General features: G+C 41.1%; 1 protein-coding gene across 24 annotated transcripts in view; it reads left to right on the plus strand.

Moving 5' to 3' along the window:
* Window positions 1–23,058, plus strand: part of LDB2 (LIM domain binding 2) — a 396,165-nt gene that overhangs the window by 367,709 nt on the left and 5,398 nt on the right. For 7 of the 24 annotated variants that reach the window (XM_008993555.5, XM_078367463.1, XM_008993561.4 and 4 more), the window contains 2 exons: window positions 18,692–18,815; window positions 21,391–21,542. In XM_008993555.5, the coding sequence (XP_008991803.2) occupies window positions 18,692–18,815; window positions 21,391–21,542 (276 nt within the window). The remainder of the gene's footprint in view (window positions 1–18,691; window positions 18,816–21,390; window positions 21,543–23,058) is intronic. The other 17 variants (XM_008993558.5, XM_078367465.1, XM_008993562.4 and 14 more) reach the window with 3 other exon arrangements.

Raw genomic sequence — 23,058 nt, forward strand, 5'->3', positions numbered from 1 at the left:
GCATGGGCATACAAATTAAGATGGGGGTAATTGATTCGGTCTGGGGGCCAAGTTCCAGGAGGACAAAGCTAATGAGTCCCTAAAAACAGTGTCACCTTGAACCTGTTACTCATTCCCTCTGATTTCCCTTTCCTCATCTGTAAAGTTAATGGTGCTAGGGGAAGACACTGAGCCCAGTGCCTGGTACCCAGTAAACACCAAGTACTGGTGGTGATTAGAGGTAGTGAGTGATTTATAGTCATCAATTTTTCTCCTCTGACAACTGTTTCAAGAAAACGCAGGTGCATTTGAAGATTGAAATGTGTGTGTGATTTCTTGGGATGTCGATGTAGACTCTGCTGCTCTGGACTAACGGAGAAGGCAGGAGTCATGACACACATCTCTCTTCCTGAGTTCCAGAGTGAAATCAGGCTTTGAACATAATGTCTTCAGCCTCATGAGGCCCCTATACATCTGATCTTTGCCCATGTTCCTGGATTTCTTCTGATGAATCACTTTTTTCCTCTTATATCTTCTGCTCTCTCCCAGGCACTTCTCTATACCTCACTGGTTCCAGTGGCAGGTGGCACTGCACAAATCTGCTGGTTTGAAGGCCTGTTGCCCTCCCAACTGTGTGTGCCTCTTCAGTAAGGCTGGCCAAAGGCCCTGACCTCACATTACTTACTGACAGCCTCTCTCCATTCTCAGGAGGCTGCAAACACTGGTCCACCTCTGCTCAAAATCCTCCAATGTCACCCAACTTGCTCAGACCAAAGGCCAACATCCTCATTACGACATTTGTGATCTATTATGTTAGCGAAAAAATAATTGTGGTTTTTGCAATTGCTTTTAATGACAAAAACTGGAATTAATTTATTTAAAATATTTTTTGTTTCCATAGGTTTTTGAAGAACGGGTGGTATTTGGTTACATGAGTAAGTTCTTTAGTGGTGATTTATGAGATTTTGGTGTACCTACATCAAGCAGTATATACTGAACTCAATTTGTAGTCCTTTATCTCTCACTGCCTTCCCTCCCTTTCTCCCTGAGTCCCCAATGTCCATTGTATCGTTCTTATGCCTTTGCATCCTCATAGCTTAGCTCCCACTTATGAGAGCGAATATACAATATTTGACTCTCTATTCCCCAGTTAATTCACTTAGAATAATAGTCTCCAGTCCTATCTAGGTTGTTGTGAATGCCATTAACTCATTCCTTTTTATGGCTAAGTAGTATTCCATCACATGTATATACCACAGTTTTTTTTCACTTTTTCCCCAGCTTTATTAAGGTATACATGACAAATAATAAAAATTGGATATGTTTAAGTGCACAACTTGATGCTTTGATATCTTTATAGTGAAATAATTACTAAAATAAAGATAATTAACATATTCATTATTTCACATAGTTAATCACTGTGTGTGTGAGGTAAGAACACCTAAGATTTATCCTCCTGTAAACTTAAAGTATGCAATACAGTATTATTAAATATAGTCACTATTTCTGCTTTTATGAGTTTGACTATGTACCACATTTTCTTCATCCATTTGTTGATTAATGGACATTTGGGCTGGTTCCACATTTTTGCAATTGCAAATTGTGCTGCTACAAACAAGTATGTGCGAGTGTCTTTTTCATATGACTTATTTTCCTCTGGGTAGATACCCAGTAATGGGATTCCTGGATCAAATGATGGTTCTACTTTTAGCTCTTTCAGGAACTTCCTTGCTGTCTTCCATAGCAGTTATATGAGTTTACATTCCCACCAGCCGTGTAAAGTGTTCCCTTTTCACCACATCCATGCCAGCATCTACTATTATTTTTGTTTTTTTGATTACGGCCATTCTTGTGGGATTGAGGTGGCATCGCATTGTAAAAACCACAGTACTTTTGCACTAACTTACTAGTTCCTCACGATCTCTGTAAACTCAGCTTCTCCTGCTTTTTCCCTCATTCTCTCCACTCCAACTGCACTTCCCTCCTAGAAGGTTCTCAAAGAACTCAGGTCTTTGCTCTTGCTCTTCCCTCTGCTCCTGAGAATTCTGCCTGAGCAGAAATGCTATCCCCTGTGCCTGGAATGGGTGCCCCAAATATCCCACTGTCTACCTTTCTCTGAGATTTGGGTTGCCAGATAAAATACAAGATGCCCAGTTACATTTGAGAGCAGATAAATAACAAATAAGTTATTAATAATGTATTACTTTAATACCTTATTATTTGTTATCTGAAAATCAGATTTGGCTGGACACCTCATAGTTTTATTTGCTAAATATGGCAACTATATCAAAGTTCTTCACTTAGAAGTTGCCTTTTGAATGCTTATATTGGTTTTCTATTGCTGCCAAGACACATGACCACAAACTTAGTGGCTGGAAACAACAAAATTGATGATCTTGTGATAGATCAAAAGTCTGATACAGATCTCATTGCACTAAAGTCAAGGTGTTAGCAGGACTGCGTTCCTCTCTGGAGGCTCTCGGGGAGAATCTGTTTTCTTGCCTTTCCCAGCATCTAGAGGCATCCACATTCCTTGACTCCTGGCACCCTTGTATTTTCAAAGACACAATGTCAGGCCATGTCCTTCCCATGGTGCCATCTTATTCTACCTTCTGAATCCTTCTTCCACTTTTAAATACCCATGTTAGTCAGGGTTCATGAATAGGATAGATAGTTACATAGATGAGAGATGATAGACAGATAGATGAGAGAGAATTCATTAGGTACATTGGCTCATGTGATGATGGAGGCGGGAAGTCCTGCAACAGATCTGCAATCTGCAGCCCCAGGGAAGCTGGTAGTGTGGCTCAGGGCAAGCCTCAAAGCTTCAGAGCCAGGGAAGCCAAAGGGGTAATTCTCAGTCCCAGTGTGAAGGTCTGAGAACCTGATGGGTGGGGGGTGGGGGGCACTGCCTAGTCCTAGAATCCAAAAGCCAGAGAACCTGGAGTTCTCATGTCCAAAGGCAGGAAAAGAAGGGTGTCCTAGCTCCAGAAAAGTGAGAGAGAATTCACCTTTCCTCTGGCTTTTTGTTCTATCTGGGCGTCCAGCTGATTGGATGGTGCCTGCTCACATTGAGAGCGGACCTTCCCCACAGAGTCGCATAACTCACACACCATTCTCCTCCAGAAACATCCTTATGGACATACCACGAAATAGCACTTTACCAGGTTTCTAGGTATCCCTTAATCCAGCCAAGTCGACACCGAAAATTAATGATAACAGTACACTTGTCATTATATTGGGTCCACCTGGATAATTCAGTCTCTTCTCCGCATCTCAAGGGAGGTTGATTAGTGGCTGTAATTCCCTATGCCATGGAACCTGCTGGAGTCACAGATTCAAAGCATTAGAATGCGGATATCTCTGCAGAGGCACTATTCTTCGTATCTTGGTGCCTTTGGCCAAGATATCCACATTTTCTTTCTCTTTTTTGTGAAAGAAAGAAAGAAAGAGAAAGAGAAAGCGGGAGAGAAAACAGGAGTCTTGCTCTATTGCCCAGGCTGGAATGCAATCTAAAAATAGGTATTAAAAACCTCTTTTATACTGATAATTGTGCTTAACAGTGGAGACAGGAAGGAATAAGGGAAGAAAATAACAAACAAACAGCCAACCAATATTTCATTTAAATCTGTGAAATGCTATGCAAATACTGAAGAGTGATTTACTTCCAATTATGTGGTCACTTTCAAAATAGGTGTAATGTGATACTGAAAAAAATGTATGTTCTGTGGACCTGGGGTGAAGAATTCTATAACTATTCACTGAGTTTACTTGCTCCAGGTCTGAGTTCAAATCATAGATGTCCTGTTAATTTTCTATCTTGTTGATCCATCAAATATTAACAATGTGGTGTTAGAGTCTCCCGCTATTATTGTGCGGGAGTCCAAGTCTCTTTATAAGTCATTAAGAACTTGTCTTATGTATCTGGGTGTTCCTATATTGGGTGCATATATATTTATGATCATTGACTCCTGTTGTTGCATTGATCCTTTTACCGTTATGTAATGTCCTTCTTTGTTTCTTTTAGTTTTTGTTACTATTAAAATCTATTTTGTCAGAGACAAAAGTTACAACTCCTGTTTTGTTTTGTTTTGTTTTGTTTTTTGCTCTCCATTTGATTGGTGAGTCTTCCTCCAACCTTTTGTTTTAAGTCTTTGCGTGTCCTTGCTTATGAGATGGATCTGGATACAGCGTACCGATGGGTTTTGACTTTTTATTCAATTTGCCTGTCTGTGTCTTTGATTGGGGCATTTAATCCTTTTAAATTTAGGAGAAATATTGATATTTGTGAGTTTAATATTGTCATTTAATGCTAGCTGGCTATTTTGCCCATTAGTTGATACAGATTCTTCATTATGAAGATACTCTTTACCTTTTGGTAAGTTTTGGGGATGACTGATACTGGTCGTTCCTTTCTGTATGTAGTGCTTCTTTCAGAAGCTCTTGTAAGCAGGCCTGGTAGTGATGAAATCTCTGAGTGCTTGCTTGTTTGTGAAAAATTTTATCTTTCCTTCATTTATGAAGCGGAGTTTGGCTGGATATGAGATTCTGGGTTGAAAATTATTTTCTTTGAGGATATTGAATATTGACCCCCACTCTCTTCTAGTTTGTAGGGTTTCTGCTGAGAGATCTGCTGTGAGTCTGATAGGCTTCCCTTTATGGGCAACCTGACCTTTCTCTCTATCTGCCCTTAGAATTTTCTCCTTTATTTCAACCCTGGTGAATCTAACGATTATGTGTCTTGGGGTTGCTCTACTTGAGAAATGTCTTTGTGGTGTTCTCTGTATTACCTGCAGTTGAGTATTGTCCTGCCTTATTAGGTTAGGAAAGTTTTCCAGTGTAATATCCTGAAGAATAGTTTCCAGCTTGGATTCATTCTCTTCATGACATTCAGGTACACCTATCAAACGTAAATTAGGTCTTTTTGCATAGTCCCATATTTCTTGGAGATTTTGCTCATTCCTTTTTACTTTTTCTTCTCTAATCTTGTCTTCTCGTTTCATTTCATTAAGTTGGTATTTGACCTCTGATATCCTTTTTTCTGCTTGATCAATTTGACTGTTAAAACCTGTACATAATTCACGGAGTTCTTTTATTGTATTCTTCAGTTCCATTAATTCACTTATATTCCTCTCTAAATTGTTTATTCTTGTTAGGATTTCGTCAAACTTTTTTTCAAGGTTCTTAGTTTCTTTACATTGGGCTAGAACATGTTCTTTTAACTCACAGAAGTTTCTTATTATCCACCTTCTGAAGCCTAATTCTGTTAATGGAACACACTCGTTCTCCGTCAGGCCTTGTTCCCTTGATGAGGAACTGTGATCCCCTGTAGAGGGAGAGGCATTCTGATTTTGAGTATTCTCAGCCTTTTTACACTGGTTTCTTCCCATTATTGTAAATTTATCCACCTGTCGTCTTTGTAATTACCGACTTTCTATTACAGTCCACTCAGAGTTGGTCTCTGAGTGGACGTCCAACTTGTCGATTCCCAGCACCGGAATCTGAGCAACCCACTGCACCGGCTAAAACAGCAGCAATAAGATTCTTGGTGCCTTTCTGCCTGGGAATCTCTGCTCTGGCCTCCCTCTTAAGTCCCTTTTTCAATCAGCTGAATGGGTGACTCTGCTTTCCCAGAGCTCCAAACATCAACCAAAAGGGGACCCAGTCACGTTTACTCTGCACCAAGAACTGCTGCACTGGGGCGCAGGCAAAACCGCTGCTCCGGCCACAAGAGTCACGCTGGAGACCCACAGGGCTCCTCCGCTGGGAATCTCCTGGTCCATGAGCAATGAAAATTCGTCTGAAAGTGTGGCGTCCTCTCATTCTCTGCACTTTCACTGGGAGCTACAGTCCTGAGCTGCTAGTAATCAGCCATCTTGGATCTCTCTCAGTATCCACATTTTCAACCCTCCCAACTCCAACACTTCTCTTTGGTACTTATTGCTGCCTGACTAGTACATCTTTTGTTTATTTAATTTATTTATTATCTGACTCCTTCATTAAAATGCCGTTTCCTTAAAAGAGCATTGATTTTGTTTTTTCCTGCATACAGCAAGCAACTTCAGCACCTAGAACAAATAAAAAGCCCATAGTACGCATTCAGTAAATAAGGGTTGAATGAATGAATTAGTGAATGAGTGAATGAACCACAACCTCTGCCGACTCCATTTTCATACAGTGCTGGCATCATCAACATGAATCTTACTTTTCACCAAACTCGCTTCTATCCCTGGGAGGGGAGACAGCCACAGATACAAGCACACAGTGGTGGAATGGCCGGGGAGCAACTGAGCAGCTAAGTGCTGCATTATTGAGAAATTGCTCCTTTACTTTGTGTCAGAGCAGAGCTGGAGAGCTGTTGCCTGATAGAAGCTCCCAAGAAGGCAGCCAAGAAGACAAGTATTCCAAATGCTGCTCTGCTTTGCTTGCCCAGAACCAAGAAAGAGAAGACTACATCCCCATACTGACCAGCAGCCTAGAATTCCTCCCAATCAGCAGCCTTAGGGACACAGCCCCAGACCCCAGCACAAAGCTGCCTTTAACAGTCTTGCGGGTACTTATCCCAGGGCAGGAGGCAGGCATAACCACTCAGTTAATGTTCAGAAGGGATTATAACTGCATTAACAAGATAGTCATGTTCCTTGGAAACTGTCACTGACAGCTCTCAACGAACATATCCAAATTCCCTTATTTGCAGTATTGCAATTATAAAGCTGCATTTATAGATGTTAGTGTTTAAATGTTACCTTAAACAAAGTACCTAGTCTCTTAGCTCCCTGGGAAGAATAACCATTATGCTATAAAAGCTGCATATTTCCAGTGAGGCAAGAATAGGTGATTTCAAAGGGTTCCTATGCCTGGGGTCAGTCTTCAAGCAGCCATTGTTTGCCTTTTGGGATATTTGGTGCTTTTGTTTTGCCAAACACATCAAAATGCTGTTGCTTTTCTCATGTTCAGGAAACATGGATGAAAGAACAATGTTGCATTTGACACATTTCAGTTTAATATAAACCCTAATGGCATTTGCAGAGGGTTTATCACACGCAGAATGATTTTGCCTACATCATCTGTACCTCTCAGCTCCTCTATGTGGCAGAAAGTGAGGCTTTGATTCAACCGAACCACTGCCTGCCTGTCCGCTGCAGCTCAGGCTCTCAGCCCCTCCCTCATACTCTCTTTCCACGATGACCTGATGGTTTCCAATGCCTTTTTCTCATGCATTCACATACATATTTCCTCTGCCTGAGATGCTCTCCCTACCTCTATCTTAGGAATCTTCTCTTTCACCTGGCTGACTCTTAATTCATCTTTGTATGTCTCAACTTAAATATCGATTCCTCAGGCAGCCCTTCCTGACATGCTTTGCCCTTCTTTATTATGTGCATCCAGTTTGGAATCCTTGTTTATCACCTGTCTCTCCCTCCAACAGGAAGCCTCAGGGGAGGGAACTGCATCTGCTGTGTTCACCATTGCATCCCAAGTGCTGCTCTCCTTCCTGAGCATAGAGAGGGCCCCTGATAAATACTATGTGATACATGCTGGAATAATGTGCCCCAGGGTAATACGGTTATGAAATGGGTAAAGCGAGATCTGGTCCATTTGTTTTCCAGTTAACCCATCCTTATTTTCAAGCATTCATTCTTTTCACAAACATCAGACCCATTGCTTGCTAACTTGAAAGAGAAATAAAACAAACTCACAGGATACAATTCATCCCTCTAGTTGTTTATAGTCTAGTAGAGGACAAGCTAATAGTTAATTTTAAGAGTCAACTTAGATAGGCTGTAGTACTAGTTGCAGTAGGCCTTTTTTAAAAAAAATTATTTTATTTTATTATATTTTTTATCATATTTTAGGTTTGGGGGTACATGTGAAGAACATGCAAGATTTTTGCATAGGTACACACATGGCAGTGTGATTTGCTGCCTTCCTCCCCATCACCTATATCTGATATTTCTCCCCGTGCTATCTCTCCCCAACTCCCCACCCCCCACTGTCTCTCCCCTATTTCCCCCTGACAGACCTCAGTGTGTGATGCTCCCCTCCCTGTGTTCATGTGTTCTCATTGTTCAACACCCACCTATGAGTGAGAACATGCGGTGTTTGATTTTCTGTTCTTGTGTCAGTTTGCTGAGAATGATGGTTTCCAGGTTCATCCATGTCCGTACAAAGGGCATGAACTCATCATTTTTGATGGCTGCATAATATTCCATGCAGTAGGCCTTTCTTACCTATGGTTTTGTTTCCTACACTTCCAGTTACCTATGGTCAACCACAGTCTGAAAATATTAAGGAGCAAATTCTAGAAATAAACTATTCTTAAGTTTTAAATTGCCATTCTCAGTAGCATGATAGAATCCCATACTATCCTTTGTCCTGCCTGGAACATGAATCATCCCTTTGTCCAATGGATACACGCCATCTACACTATCCACCCATTGGTCCCAGAGTAGCCTGCTTGGTTATCAGATTGACTGTCGTACTATGGCGGTTCATGTGTTCAAGTAACCTTTACTTTAATTAGTAATGGCCCCAAGAATGGAAGAGTAGTGATGCTGGCCATTCAGATATGCCAAAGAGAAGCCACAAAGTGTTTCCTTTAAGTAAAAGGTAAAGGTTCCCGACTTAATAAAGAAAGAAAAATAGTCCAGAAGTGACTAAGATCTAAAGTAAGAATGAATCTTCTACCTGTGAAATTGTGAAGAAAAATAAAGAAATTCTTGCTAGTTTTGCTGTTGTACTTTAAACTTTATTGTAGGTATCCACATATGGGTTTAAACAAAAATGCAGTATATATGAAGTTTGGTCCTATTGTGAGTTTCCAGCCTGTGGAAACTCCATGGATTTTGGGACTTGGAAACCCATAAAATCACGAGCCAATTTTTTGAAATACATAAGTACATATGTATGTATGTACATATATGCATCCTATTGGTTCTGTTCTCTAAAGAACACTGACGAATATAGTGGCAAACAATAGAGAGACAATGTTGGAGGCCATTTAGAGTAATTCTGAGCCACTGGCCTTCATTTTTAGTGCCTTGGCTCAACTGAAGAACAATAATTGGTCAATAAGAATTTTATAAACTTACCAGAAATTTGCTTGTACCTCTCTAGGTAACAGACAGTGCTCCCTAGATGTTTGTTAATGATTGTGGCATATTTTCAGATGACAGCTGCTTCTCTGCTAAACTACAGAGAAGACAAGACATACCTCTCCTTATTTCCTTAACCATAGAGTAGGTTGAATAGGCTCCTTTAAAATTCATATTCACCTGGAAAGTTAGAACGTGCCCTTATTTGGGAGTAGAGTCTTTGCAGATGTAATCAATTCAGGATCTCAGCATGAAATCTTTCTGGCTTTAGGGTGCACCCTAAATCCAATGACTGGTGTCCTTTTAAGAAGAGGAGAGGACAGAGACACATAGGGGAAAAGGCCAGGTGCAGATGGAGGCAGAGATTGGAGAGACACATCTACGAGCCAAGGAGTTCTAAGGATTGCTGGTGCCACCAGCAGCTAGGACGAGACATGGAAGGATATTCATGGGAGCCTTCAGCCTTCAGAGGGATCTCGACCTGCCTGCTCCTTGATTTCAGATTTCCAGCCTCCAGAGCAGACAGAACACATTCCTGTTGTTTAATACCACACAGTCCATGGTACCAGGATATGATAGTCCTAGGAAACTAACACAGCCGTCTTCTGCCTAATCTCCCTGGATACCTCCACCTGGCCAAACCTCGCCTGAAGCCAGTTGGCAAAGACAGCTGAGAAATAATGTGCAGGGGCTTGTCTCCTGCCATGTAGAGCTGGAAGGAAGGGGCAGTTCTAAGAACAAATAGGCAAATAACCCAAGCATTGTAGAAGGGGGTACCTATGTAGAAAGACAATGGCAGAGAAATTATGACTGTTGAATCAGAGGTAAAGAACAGAACAGCAGGGGCCCTGAATGGTCTTTTCATGGGCCTAACAGGTGCAGCAGAAATCGTGAGCTTGGCTAGTCTGATGCGGCTGCTCCAGCGGAGGAAAACAGGCCAAGCACTTCTCCCCTGGGTGGATCAGAAAAGCAGTCAATGGCCTTCTTCCTGAGAGCCTCAAAAGTGAAGTCAGGGAAGATCACTCTAGAAGAAGGATGGTCCCTTCAAGAGTGGAGTGACAGTTGCCGCCAATTTCCTCTGCCCGAGAACAGAGGGACTCCCAGTCTCCAGGGTTGGATACAATAACTTTCATGAGTAATCAATTTGCCAACAAACTGAGAAAAGGCAACACATCCCCTGGTTGAATCTTCAGATAAAAAGGAGAATGTTTTGAATTTGACAACCAATCTACCTTTAATCCTATCAGGAAATAAACCTGAATCATAATCTGATGTTTTAGAATTGCATAGCTTCTAAGGGAAAGTGTTTCCTCTCTCCCTTGTTTTTCCTCTTCAGCGCAGAGTGAGTTTAGTCATGTGGATGCCTGTTAGTCATTCTTATCTGCTTCCTGGTGGGGATTATTTGTTGTTTTTTTTTCTTTGAGATTTTACATATTATCTTTCCATTATGTGTTTCTTAATTAGGAAAGACTCCTTCACCCTTAGATAAGAGTTTGCTTTTTTAATCGCCCACCCCCTCTCCAATCATCTGATGTCTTTCTAGTACAGATTTAGCCAGAGGACTAAATTACTGGGGGTGGAGGTGGTGGGGAACCTGCTTGTTGAATTGAACATCACTGAATTCTAAATATGGTTTATTATCAGAGACATTAGCTACTAAAATGCCATGTACCATTGGCCTGATTACTACTCCTTGGGGGCATTCATTCTATCTAGTAACCCTAAGACTCTTGGAGACCATGTGACTTACTTCCCAAAGAAGCTTCCCAGTCCTGTAGCACATCGGGTTCCTGGGTCAGTGGGGCTGGCCCTTAAGGCCATAGCATTTCTCATCACAGTAATGTGCATCTTTTGAGCGCTGACCTAGTTCCAGGCTTTTGTATTAAGGGCTTACATACTTTGTTTCAAATTATCAGAGATAAGTAGTATTATCTCCATTTCTAGATGAGAAAACTGAGATTCAAAGAGGCTAACTTTCATGGCCAAGAACACATAGGTAGACAATGGCCTACTTGGGGGTTTGAACCCAGATGAATCTGCTCACCTACCCCTCTGTGTAGGTTTTGGAACCAGATTCATCTGGGTTCAAGCCCCCAAGTCTGCTATTTACTAGCTCTGTGGATCAATGCCATTTGCAAAGAGAAACACAAAAATAGGGAAAGCCTTTGAACTTGGTATCTTCGAAGTCATTTAAGTCATTGATATTCAGGGAGTTAAACAAGATGGCACTTAGGAGTTAATAGCACAGGAGTGAAGTCAGAGAAATTTGACTGAACCTCTTCTCTGCCCTTCAAATAGCTGTATTGCCTTGGATACACTGTAGGAACCACATTCTTTAATACTAGTTCTGGATGATTTAATGGGTTTGGGTGAGTTTTCTCCCCTGTAAAAGTGGGCCAAAAGGTGGGGGTGAGGGTTAATGATATAATATATTTAAGGCGCATACTCCAGGGATAGACGTAGACTAGGCGTTCCATAGATATTATTAAGTTATGACTCAACAAATATTTGAGCATGCCTAATACCGTGTTAAAGAAAAAGTAAAACATAGCTTGCCATAGATAAGAGGTGAACAAGGCCACGAGAAAGGAAAATTTCTAATGCAAATATAAATACTGGGATGTGCAAAGATTCATGATAAGTGCTACGGAAGCAAAAGAGTCCGTTGCAGAATAGGATAGTCGGAGACAGGTGTGGGATTTGAGCTGGACCCTCTAGGACCTTAGTGGTTCAGACAGTGTGACTTAGTGTGGACAAGTGGTTCACAACAAGTAAAGGAGCTGTCTCCAGAATGTAAATCAACTATGTCACTGGGCACATTGTTTAGTTGATCTGATATATTTTTAACACAAAACTTTCTCAGTAAAGGAAGCAGTGACTTGAATATGCTCTGCCTCATGATCTTTATTCTAGTATGGAGACATAACAAGTCGTTTGCAGCCACCTCCTTGGAATAGTACTGGTTTAGTTCAAAGGTCCACAAACTTTCTGTGAAGGACAAGATAGTGAGTATTTTTTAATTCGTGGGCTGTCCAAACTACTCAGCTTCGCTGTGGCACAGAAGCAGCTATAGACAGTAAGTAAGCATGAATACTTAGTCCACAGGTCATTGTTTGCCAACTCCTAGTTCAGATGACTGGGAAAGAGGTGAGAAGGCCTTTTAGTCAAGAAAAACAACTCAAGCAAAGATCTAAGGAACGTGTTGACCTAGCAACTCTGAACAGACCTACATACAAAGAGTGGAAGGCTCAAGGCCATAGGCTGTCACACAAAAAGGATGGAATTAAAATGTTGTTGGTAGACAGCATAGGTTGGGAGATAATCAAATACTGCTTGTAGTTCACACCCAACTCTGACAAGCACCACCTATTCCTGAGGTTTGGACAATGAGATGCCCCAGAAGAATGGGAATGACTGTAGTGAAAAGAATCAAATTTCTCCAGGAGAGCTGTCAGATGAAAAGCAAAACAAAAGCAAAAACACTGCACTGTCTGCATTTGTTAGGCCTTCTGTTAACGTGAAGAGGCAGGAATCCGGGGACCGAGCTACGAGCTTCCTGCCTGGCTGGGACGTACATATGCATTTGTGCAAAGCATTTTGCATGGAGGAGACAATCAGTTATTTATCAAATGGACAAATTCGTGACTTCAGAGCCCACAGGACCATGCCTGATTTGTCTGCCATTTACAAATTACTCCTTGCTATATATCTGGCCAAGCTATCTGTTTTCCATCTATCCATCCATCCATCCATCCATCATCCATCCATCCATCCATCCATCCATCCGTCCATCCATCATCCATCCATCCATCCATGCATTCATCAAGTTCCTGTTGTAATTACAAAATTTCATACCAAAGGATCAGTGTTGGGGCCAGAATCTAATAAAAAGAGGTCAGAAGCATAAGGGAGCGAGCTCAGCCTAAAACATTCAGTAAATCTGCAAAAAGGTGTCCTTGGAACTTCGCCTGAATGAACGATGGCTTTCTTTGGGATCCTATGTGAACTCGACAGGGTCCACATGTTTATGGGTTTTTTATTCAGAGAGTGATCTCGGGTGCCGATCCCTTCCCCTTCCACAGGGTCCTGGGATTCTTCATGGTATTCTTCACTCCAGTACTACACCAGGAACAGATCAAACCAAAGTGCAAGCCTGCATGCGGCCTGCTGCAGATACTGCAAACATGTCGTCTGTGGCCTTTCTTTTTAGGCAAAGGGAAAAAGTCCAGCGGGCACTTTGTAGCCTTCTTGACTATGCAGATTAATTTTTTTCAACATCAAAAGACCATATGTTATTATACTCAGTTCTATAATGTGCATTTGAGTGGTGTTTTTGTGTGTCTATGGAGTCGGGGTGATGAGGAAAAGGCATATATCTTGTAACCTGGCTCATACTTATTACAAACAGGGGACTCTGCCTAGAGTCAATGGATGGAGGTGTAGAGGATTCAACAACCAACAGAAATTTTGTACAAAATTTGAAAGTCAGGTTGCATGGCCTTTGCCAGATTCTCATGAGGGTCTCAGACCTCAGGGAGAGTAGGAACAGCAGCTCCCAAAGGATTTAACTAGATACTAAGGGAATCCATTCCCCCAACTTGTTTCCTGATTTCATTTCATAATGTCCCAAGCCTTTGCTGTTGCCAAGATGCACTGGCTTACTGCCAAAGAAGACAGGCTCTTATCTGAGTTAGTTCTGCCACCTACAGCACACAGCCCATCAAAGCCATTGCGTCTTTGCAGCAGAGAAGCCTCGTTTGCATACATGAATAAGGAGAGGACTGCCTCTCCAGCCCTGAACTCTCCACTGGAAAAAAGAAAACGGCTTTGGGGATTCTTGATTAGTATTCAGAGATGCAAGCTCCTTTGGGGTGGGTTACAGTGATGGGAAGATATTTTTTTACATTAAAGGAAAAGGGATACATTTTGAGGATTAGCATCTGAAAAAGAAATGTTGCTGAAAACCCAGAGAGGAAAAACACAGCAAAAAAGGAAAAGACAATGAGCTCATGGGTCCTCACAACAGGTGTAACTCCCCCATTTCATAGCATGCCCAAGGCTGATAGTCCTTTCCAGGTCCAAACAGGTCATCCCCGCCATCTATCTTGTCATACAATGAAAAATACTTGCTTTGGAAAAATGTGATTTCCTAAGACACTAGAACTTTAAACACAGGATAGTTTATTCATATACTTAAAGCATTTTTAAGGATGCTCTCTGAGGGCAGAGATTGTGTTATTCTCACTTTTGTGTGCCCAGCACCACGTGGAATGCTTGATACTTAGTAGGAAACTCAATAAATGTTTGTTGATGTAAAGTAATAGAAACGTAGTTTGTTTTGCAACCTATGTGTGCTTGCTAATATATAATTATACTATCTACAGATTATTGAATAGTCATGCATTAGACATATTAACTCCGAGACTCACAACAATGATCGGATGGGTATTGTTTTGCAGGTGAAACTGAAAGCCAGTGTTTTTAACTAGTTTACCCAAGGATGCATACCTTGTGACAGTCAAAATCCATACTTAGACTTCTTAGCTTGTAAATCCATATTTGTTCCACTCCACCCATGTATTTTATCTCCATTGTAAGCTCATTTACAATGAGTGGTAAATGAACCAAATGAAAATCATTTGAAAATGTTGAAAACATTTTTAACTTTTTAAAATAAATACTAAAAAAAATACTGTAAAATCTTTCCCAGTCATTAGGATTTCTCTGAAGTTTTTCTTACCATTCTTGCTTAATAATACATGCAAATAACTTCTGATCCTGTGTGGATCAAGCAGTGGTTCTTCTTTGAGGGATAACCCACTCCTAAATCTACTTGCATAGATAACTGTGGACGTTTTCACTCCTTTTGGTCTGGTGAGCACTGATGGCTTGGAAAAGCAATGTACAGTCTGTAACTTACACTTTTATTTGTAGCAAAGCATCCTCTTTACAATTTTTATTTTAGATTCAGGAGGTACATGTGCAGGTTTGTTACACAAATATGATCTGTGATGCTGAGGTTTGGGCTTCTATTGATACTGTCACTCAAACAGTGAACATACTACCAGATAGGTAGTTTTTCAACCCTCCCTCCTGCTTTTGGAGTTCCCAGTGTCAGTTGTTCCCATCTTTGTGCCCATATATACCTAATGTTAACTCTCTTGTAAGTGAGAATATGCAGTATTTGGTTTTCTGTTTCTGTGTCAAGTCATTTAGGATCATAGACTCCAGCTGCATCCATGTTGCTACAGAGGACATAATTTTGTTCTTTTTTTATGGCTGTGTAGTATTCTATGGTGAATGTGTACCACATTTTCTTTATCCAGTCCACCATTGATGGCCACTTGTGTTGATTCCATGTCTTCGCTATTGTGAGTGGTACTGTGACGAACATATGAGTGAAGGTGTCCTTTTGGCAGAAGGATTTATTTTTAATAAATAAATGGGGATATACCCTGTAGTGAGATCAGCAAGGCATTCTTAACAGAAGAATGCACATGTAGAATCTTCTTGATGTTGGAATATGGAGTTAACTGTATAGGTGCCTTTTTCATAGGTGTTTCCATATTAACACTTTAGATTTCAAAAAGTACATCAAAGTAACCAAGACTGAAGGCCCAGCATAACTAACTCTGGTCTCATTACTTTACAGCCTGGTTGACTAGGGTTGGTGTCTTGATCCCTATGGTGCACATGTTCCTCGTGTTGTTCAGGCTTTCAAATCTTATTGTCTTCTGGAGGAATCACAAATGAAGGAAAAGTGCAGTTAGCCTCTAAATGGGGTGAGCGGTTTAAGCAAGCTTGGTTCAGTAATAGGGACAAACCACCAAAGGTAATTATCATGCTTAGACTTAAGAAGGAAGGAAGAGAACATGAGAAAGTGGGAGGGAGTGAGAAGAAAATTGATTTAGAACTGGACACCACAGGAGGTTTGTACATGTCTTGCTGTCCTATGATCTATTCTAAAGCCCTGGATATATACGGTAGTGGACTTCAATTCTAGTCATGTTTGTTGGAATTATATGAGGGCATAGGGATACAAAAGTGTGATTCCTTCTCTTACCTATTGTAAGGGTCTCTCCTATAACAAAAGACAAGTTAACAAAAGAAAAGCATAACATATTTATTGAAGCAAAGTTTTGTTTGTTTGTTTGTTTGTTTGTTTTTCCCAAGACAGAGTCTTGCTGTGTTGCCCATGCTGGAGTGCAGTGGTGTGATCTTGGCTCACTGCAACCTCCACCTTCCGGGTTCAAGTGATTCTCCTGCCTCAACCTCTGGAGTAGCTGGGACTACAGGCACATGCCACCATGCCTGACTAATTTTTTGTATTTTTAGTAGAGATGGGTTTTCACCATGTTAGCTGGATGGTCTCAATCTCCTGACCTCGTGATCCACCCACCTCAGCCTCCTAAAGTGCTGGGATTACAGACACGAGCCACTGTACCTGGCCTGAATCAGAGTTTTACATGACACAGGAGCCTTCAGAATGAAGACCCAGAGATACACTGAAAATGATTCATTTTTATGTTTAGGCTCCATGAGGAATGGACAACTGTATTGGACTGTGACTGGGCAAAAAGGGTATGCCCTTATGGAATAATTGAAAGGCGAAACCCAGCAAGTCCTGTCTGTTCAGATTCTTCTTTGTCTCTCTGTTCAGCACTCCTTCCTCCTGGGTATGGGACAGGATCCCTGCTGGAATGGGGGTCTTATGACCTACTGCCAAAGCAGATCACAGAATTTCTTTATGGCCAGCTCTTACACAGAAAGGCAGGGGAAAGTTAGAATGATATGTTTAGGTTTTATGTCTACCTTTGGCGAAGAGAGGTTCTGGTTTCTAGTCCCTTCCTTGGGGAAGAGAGATTCTAGTTTCTATGGCTTGCTGTGGGGGAGAATGAGGGACAGGAGAGAGTAAGGCAGGAGAAAGTCAAAGACAAACTTGCTTTATACAGAGGCCTTTATTTAGATGTATCATTTTCTGAGCCCCAACAGGGATATGCACATTTGGAGCTCCACCTCAAGACCCAATGAAACAGAAGTGGCATAGCCAGACATCTGAATTTTTAACAGTTAGCCCATTTGATTCTGAAGGAGCTGTTCCTTAGACCGTACCTTGAGAAACATCAGCATAGAAAGATCCTTCAGACTTTTTAAGAATCACTCTTTAAATGCAACTATTCATTTGAGTTAAACTAGGAACAGAGAGATAAAAGGCATAGTCTCAGCCTTCGAAGAATTCATGGCCTAGTGGTAAAGGCAGACTTAGAAGCAGATGGTTTCGTGGCATGAATGAGTGACTCTATACAGCAGAAGGGGCTGTGCGCTATGGAGAACTGAAGAGGCACCAAGCTCAGCCTGTGTGGGGAGAGGTGCACATCTGAGAGGAAAGCTTAACAGAATTAACTATGTTTTCAAGGATGAGTGAACATTTGCCAGGAGGAAGGGAGAGAAGAATTCCAGTTCGAGAGAGCTCAGTGGACAAAAAGCAGTGTGTCCTCTAGGGACATGTTCAAGATGAGGGATGGCATAGAAGAGGGGCTAATAAGGAAGGTAGACTGATGATGCTGAAGAGTGCATGCACATCTGTCTTTCATAATAAAGTGATGTTTTTTCACAGAAGATGGTACATGGCTAGTATTTATATCGTTGTAATTGCAATAGTGATTAATGTGTAATTCCAAAGTATGGTCTCTGTCCTCATAGGTACAGTACACTCATTGCAATAGTATTCTGATCAGCTTCCAATTGAGAAGGAATTCAGAAAAGTCCAAGGCAATCCTAAATGGTTTTATCTTCCTGTTTCCCTCATTAATCGTTGTCATCAGATGTCTTAGACCAAAGTCAGGCTGAAAAAATACTAACCAAAGGAGGGAACAAGGTGGCTGTATGCAGAACCTCTCCCACATTGAACGAATGCTGACATACGTTATTTACAGTATCATCATGTATAAAATACACATGAGTACATAAATAAAATAACATTCACCATCCACCTTTCTAAGAGTTAAGATCAAAAAGTGCCTGTAGTTGCCACTCTGTGCTCCAGTTTAAAAGATGGATTTCGCTACCAATCTGCAGGAACTAGCATTGTAACTCACAGCACGTGGTTATACAAACAAGAACAGAAACCAGAGTAGAAACTGAAGCATGCCGAAAGAAGAGTTTTTTGTTCATTTGTTCATCTGTTTGTTTGTTTGTTTGTTTGTTTTTAACCAGAGAGAGTCGTTTGAATTCAGAATAGAGCTGCATATATCCACCCCATTATCTGTACATGTGTGCGCGCATGCATGTGTGTACATATGCATGTCCGTGTGTGTGCGTGTAAATATGCATGTGGGCATGTGTGTGCATGCACATGTGTGTGCTTGTAAATGTGTGTGCGTGTGCACATGTGTGCGTGCGTGCGTGTGTGTGCATGTGTGGGTGTATCACATTCAGCTATATCAAATTATAAGTAGATATAATCGTTTTTATATTTCTTTTTCCTTGCATAAAGAAAATCAAAACCAGAAAAAAAGTATCCTTAAAGCTGTCTACTTGATTCCAGCTGTTAGCATTATTTATTGTAATTCATATTATAGAGTAGTGAAATGTCAATGTCTTTGAACTTCTTGCAGTTGTGTGTAATATTGGAGCCAATGCAGGAACTGATGTCGAGACATAAAACCTACAACCTCAGTCCCCGAGACTGCCTGAAGACCTGCTTATTTCAGAAGTGGCAGCGGATGGTGGCTCCGCCAGGTACACCCCACCCTCATTCTTCGCTCTGTCTCTCTCTGAAAAGGTTTTCAGAGGTGTCTTCCAGGGATTAAAGTGATGTGAAAATGAAGAAGGTGATTATAAATGTATCAGGACAAGCAGCTTATCAGGGATATTCTGACCGTGATTGTGGACATAGACACATTGAATTTGTGACAAGCAAACATCCTTAAGAATTTTCTTCAGTCCCCTCACTTATCAGATTAGGACCTGCAACTCAGAGAGTTAAAATGATGCGTTCAAGGTCATCAAGAAGGTCATTGGCACAGTTGAGATCAGAGTCAGAGGTTCCTGTCTCCCAATCCAGTGGTTCTTCCACTGAGCCAGACTGCTGTCTTCTCGTGGCCTAATGTTTTAGATTTTTCTTTTTTAAGAATGATAGAAATTATGAAAAGGAAGGAAGAAAGGGAAGACAAGGAGGAAGGAAAGAAAAAAAAAGAAGGGATGGAAAGAAGGAAGGAAGAAAGGAGGAAAGGAATGAAGGAAAAATGAAGTTTGCTCTATTTTTAAAGATACATTGTATCCAAAGTAACTCTGATCATGAAGAGAATACATGAACGATTCCATTTCCCTCACTTCCCTAGAATGCAGTTTAGATACTATAGTCTCCTGCTGGGGATCTGAAATTGCCGCTTCAAGTCATCGTTAATTGTCTTCCTATCTAATACATTTTCACTCCCAGGCGTGTGCTGAGCCTCATTGATCATAAAAGCAAAACGTATCCATTCGCTAAAAATTATTTTTATAAAGAGTAATTATTAACACGAGGCACATAGCTTTCTGAATCACAAAATATAATGGTCACCTTCGGCTGGTAATTGGCCAGGGGTTTTATATAAAATGAATACAGCAAATTTAATCAAATACATATTTAGAAAGCTGAGAAAATAAGTGTTATTTTATGTAGAATAGTTACATCCCCCATCTTATGGGAATTTTAGACTTTTAGAATATTATTTTTCAAATATACTAAATGTGCTTAAATTGGCTTTATTTTTTCTTTTAATGCTAATAAGACTATATGGGAAAAAGTGCGTCACTCAGCAAATGCTCTCAGCACCTATATTTTCCAACATAGGCATATATAATTAATTTATTATTCATTAATCCCTTCATTCATTCAACAATTATTTATTTAGAGTTTTACCAGGCTCCAGACATGCTTCTAGCCACTAGGGAGGTACAACACTGAGTGAAACATTCAGAAATGTTGAATCCTTATGATAACTTTATATGTATTATCCCCATTTTATGTAGTGAGCTCTGAGACTTAAGGTACTAATTTGGCATCGCCAGTCTCATGGCTAACAAATGAGAGGAGGACTGTGTCACAAAAAGGTTTTTATGTCTCCAAAGTCCCTGATTTTGCTACCACAGCCATCTACTGGTAATGGAAATAGTCCAGAATAGGCATTTTAGGGATTCCCGTTGAGAGGAGATACACGTGATTCAAACAGATGTTACAAGGCCCTCTTATTTGGTTCCAGTGTAGCCCTGGCTTGCCTGCTCTCCATCACAGTCAGGTGTAAAATAGAGTTAGAAGGATGCTGTTACTTGCCATATCCAACTTATTCAGTAACTGCTGGGAGAAGGCTTCTGAAACTTTCTCATTTACAAAGCAAAGATTAAAATAATAGTTCCTAACTAATAGGATTTTTGAATACCAATAGTTAATGCATTGGAAACATTAAGAATAGTGCCAGGCATTGCATAATGTTCTATACCTAATAAGTAAACAAACAGATAAAGAATGTGGAAATAAGAGAAATTACCACACATTACCTTGGGTCTCTGTATTCCCATTAAGGTGTTGCCTCATTCCTCAGGTCAAAAACGTTTTTCTCTATTTCTGAATAGGCCTTTAAGAGGTCTAGTTTCCTCTCAGTAATATGCTGGCTATACCATATACTCAGACTTTTTTTTCTGGCAATTTTGGACGTAGTAGCATTCATTAAACAGCAGTGCTCAAACCACGAGTATTCCCTCTGAACTTGGGAATACCTAAGCTCCACATCCACAGCTGATGGAATTGATTTTACTTGAGAATCCTCGGAAGGTATATTAGAGGTGGGCTGCAATATGACATTTCACCAGTAGATGCTGCTGTTGCACACTGGTTGATGTAAAATTCACCCTTCACTAGTACCTTGGAGGTACCCTAGGGATCCCAGGAGTCCTCTCTGTTTTAAAGAGAAGATAAACTAGAGGAAAAAGTTTCCCTAATTTTCCAATAGTAAAAATATTTTAAATCCAATTATGAAAGTGGTACTTGTAGTTACACTCCTAAAAAATATTTTTACAAAATTAAATACATATCATTAGAGAGAATTAAATCAAAGTTATTGGATCTACATACAAAGAAGAGTGTCACACATTTTGTGCTAAAAATGCATCTACAGCTTTCTCCTTTTATTGTTTCTAAGGTTATAGGAAATGGAAAATGTTTAAATAGTCTGCTCTTCAGTTTACGAAGGCCACTTCTGGGAGGAACCACACTGATGACTGCCTTGTGGCTTTTGTCCTAGAACTGACCCCTCTTCCCCTTTCCATACTGCAGCAGAACCCACAAGGCAACCGACAACCAAACGGAGAAAAAGGAAAAATTCCACCAGCAGCACCTCCAACAGCAGTGCTGGGAACAACGCAAACAGCACTGGCAGCAAGAAGAAGACCACGGCCGCAAACCTGAGTCTGTCCAGTCAGGTACCTGTAAGTCTCGCTTTCCTCTTAGGCCTGAAATCCTAACTGCCTGCTTCCTACTCCAAGGGCCCAAATTAAAGTCTCTTTTCAGTGGGGAAAAAAAAAAAAAAAATTCCGGGCAGGTTGGAGGTGGGGGAGGGAGGAAAGGCAGGAACAGAGGTTGGGGTGGGAGGGAGGAACTCTGCCATGGAAACCTTCCCCCGCAAACTGGGAATTAGAAAGGAATATTAAGAGTGGTGCTGCAATGGGACCTGAATTAAAAAGCCATCAGAGTCACAGACAGGAGATATGTCACTTTAGGTTTAATTAAAATATCACTTAGCAGCATGCCTGGTGGCATATCAGGGCCTCTCAGCACCATCATTGGAGACCCTGTGCTCCACTGGAAACTAGCTCCCAGCGGCTCAGCCCCATATTGTAATCTGACTGGGCCTTCCCAACATGGGCATCCCCTCTTATTTTAAGTCTCAGGTAATTAACCGGCAGCCACTGAAAATGCAGCTCAGTGAAGCTCACGCTTAGCCCATTTCATTAGCTGAGGGGGACGGAGGATCAGCCTCTAGTTTGGTCTCAACTGTCTTGATTCCTTGGCCCCTTTCTTTCATTTCTTGATCTTGACAAAGGCCATTAGGAAGGGGACTTCATTGAATTGCAAAGCTGACAGCTGAGGATAGTCCCATATAGTGAAAACTGCACAGGAACTTTCTGCATCTCCTGTTCATTCTTCTTGAACTCTGTCCCTTCTACCTAATTCCCTCCCATCTCCTAACTCCCCAGCCCCTTATTAGAATATCTCCTTAAGTCCTTCGCTCCTTTAAACTGCTGCTGTTCCTTCTCTACTGTCCCATCATATCACCCTGTCACCAGGGGTTTGGCCATCATTCAAATCCTGAGATTTTCTTAGTGCTTTGTGGATGCCTTGTAGATACCCTGTTTCCAAGGTTGTCCTACTCCTTACATCCCTCAACCAGCACAGTGTTACCTTTTCCATCTTTCCCAGGTTTCCCCCCCTTACCCTTCTTCTCCGATGCTTACCCTTCTTGTTCTGATCCTGCTCCATCACTTCCATGTGGGAGTGAACCTTCACACAGGGATTCCCGCTTACTTTCAAGTGTGTCTTTCAAATCTTCCCCCACCCACTTGTACCCACTTTCCACTGGCCAGTTCTCTTTGGCCAAAAGCAGCCCCATCAGTACCCTGAAGATTCGGGGGGCCATTGAGTCTTTTCTCCCATCTCCCACAGACAGAGGGTATATTTTTCATTCCCATTGCATTAGAAAGAAGGGGTCATGGAGAGAATGACCAGCCTAAAATGGAAGGTGCTATGTTATATTTTACAAAGATACAAATTATAGTCTTTAAATAATGAAAATAGTCCCCAGGTGGTCCTCCACTTTCTGAGCTAGGCTTTACACCTATTACCTCTAAAGATCATGGGGGAAAAGTTAAAAGAGGAAAAGTAGTCTATTAAAGTACCAAGTTATGCCCATTCCTGGTGAAATTTTGGATACAGGAAATGGCCTGA

The sequence above is a fragment of the Callithrix jacchus genome, chromosome 3 (genome assembly GCF_049354715.1).
Source record: "Callithrix jacchus isolate 240 chromosome 3, calJac240_pri, whole genome shotgun sequence".
NCBI classification, from domain to species: domain Eukaryota; kingdom Metazoa; phylum Chordata; class Mammalia; order Primates; family Cebidae; genus Callithrix; species Callithrix jacchus.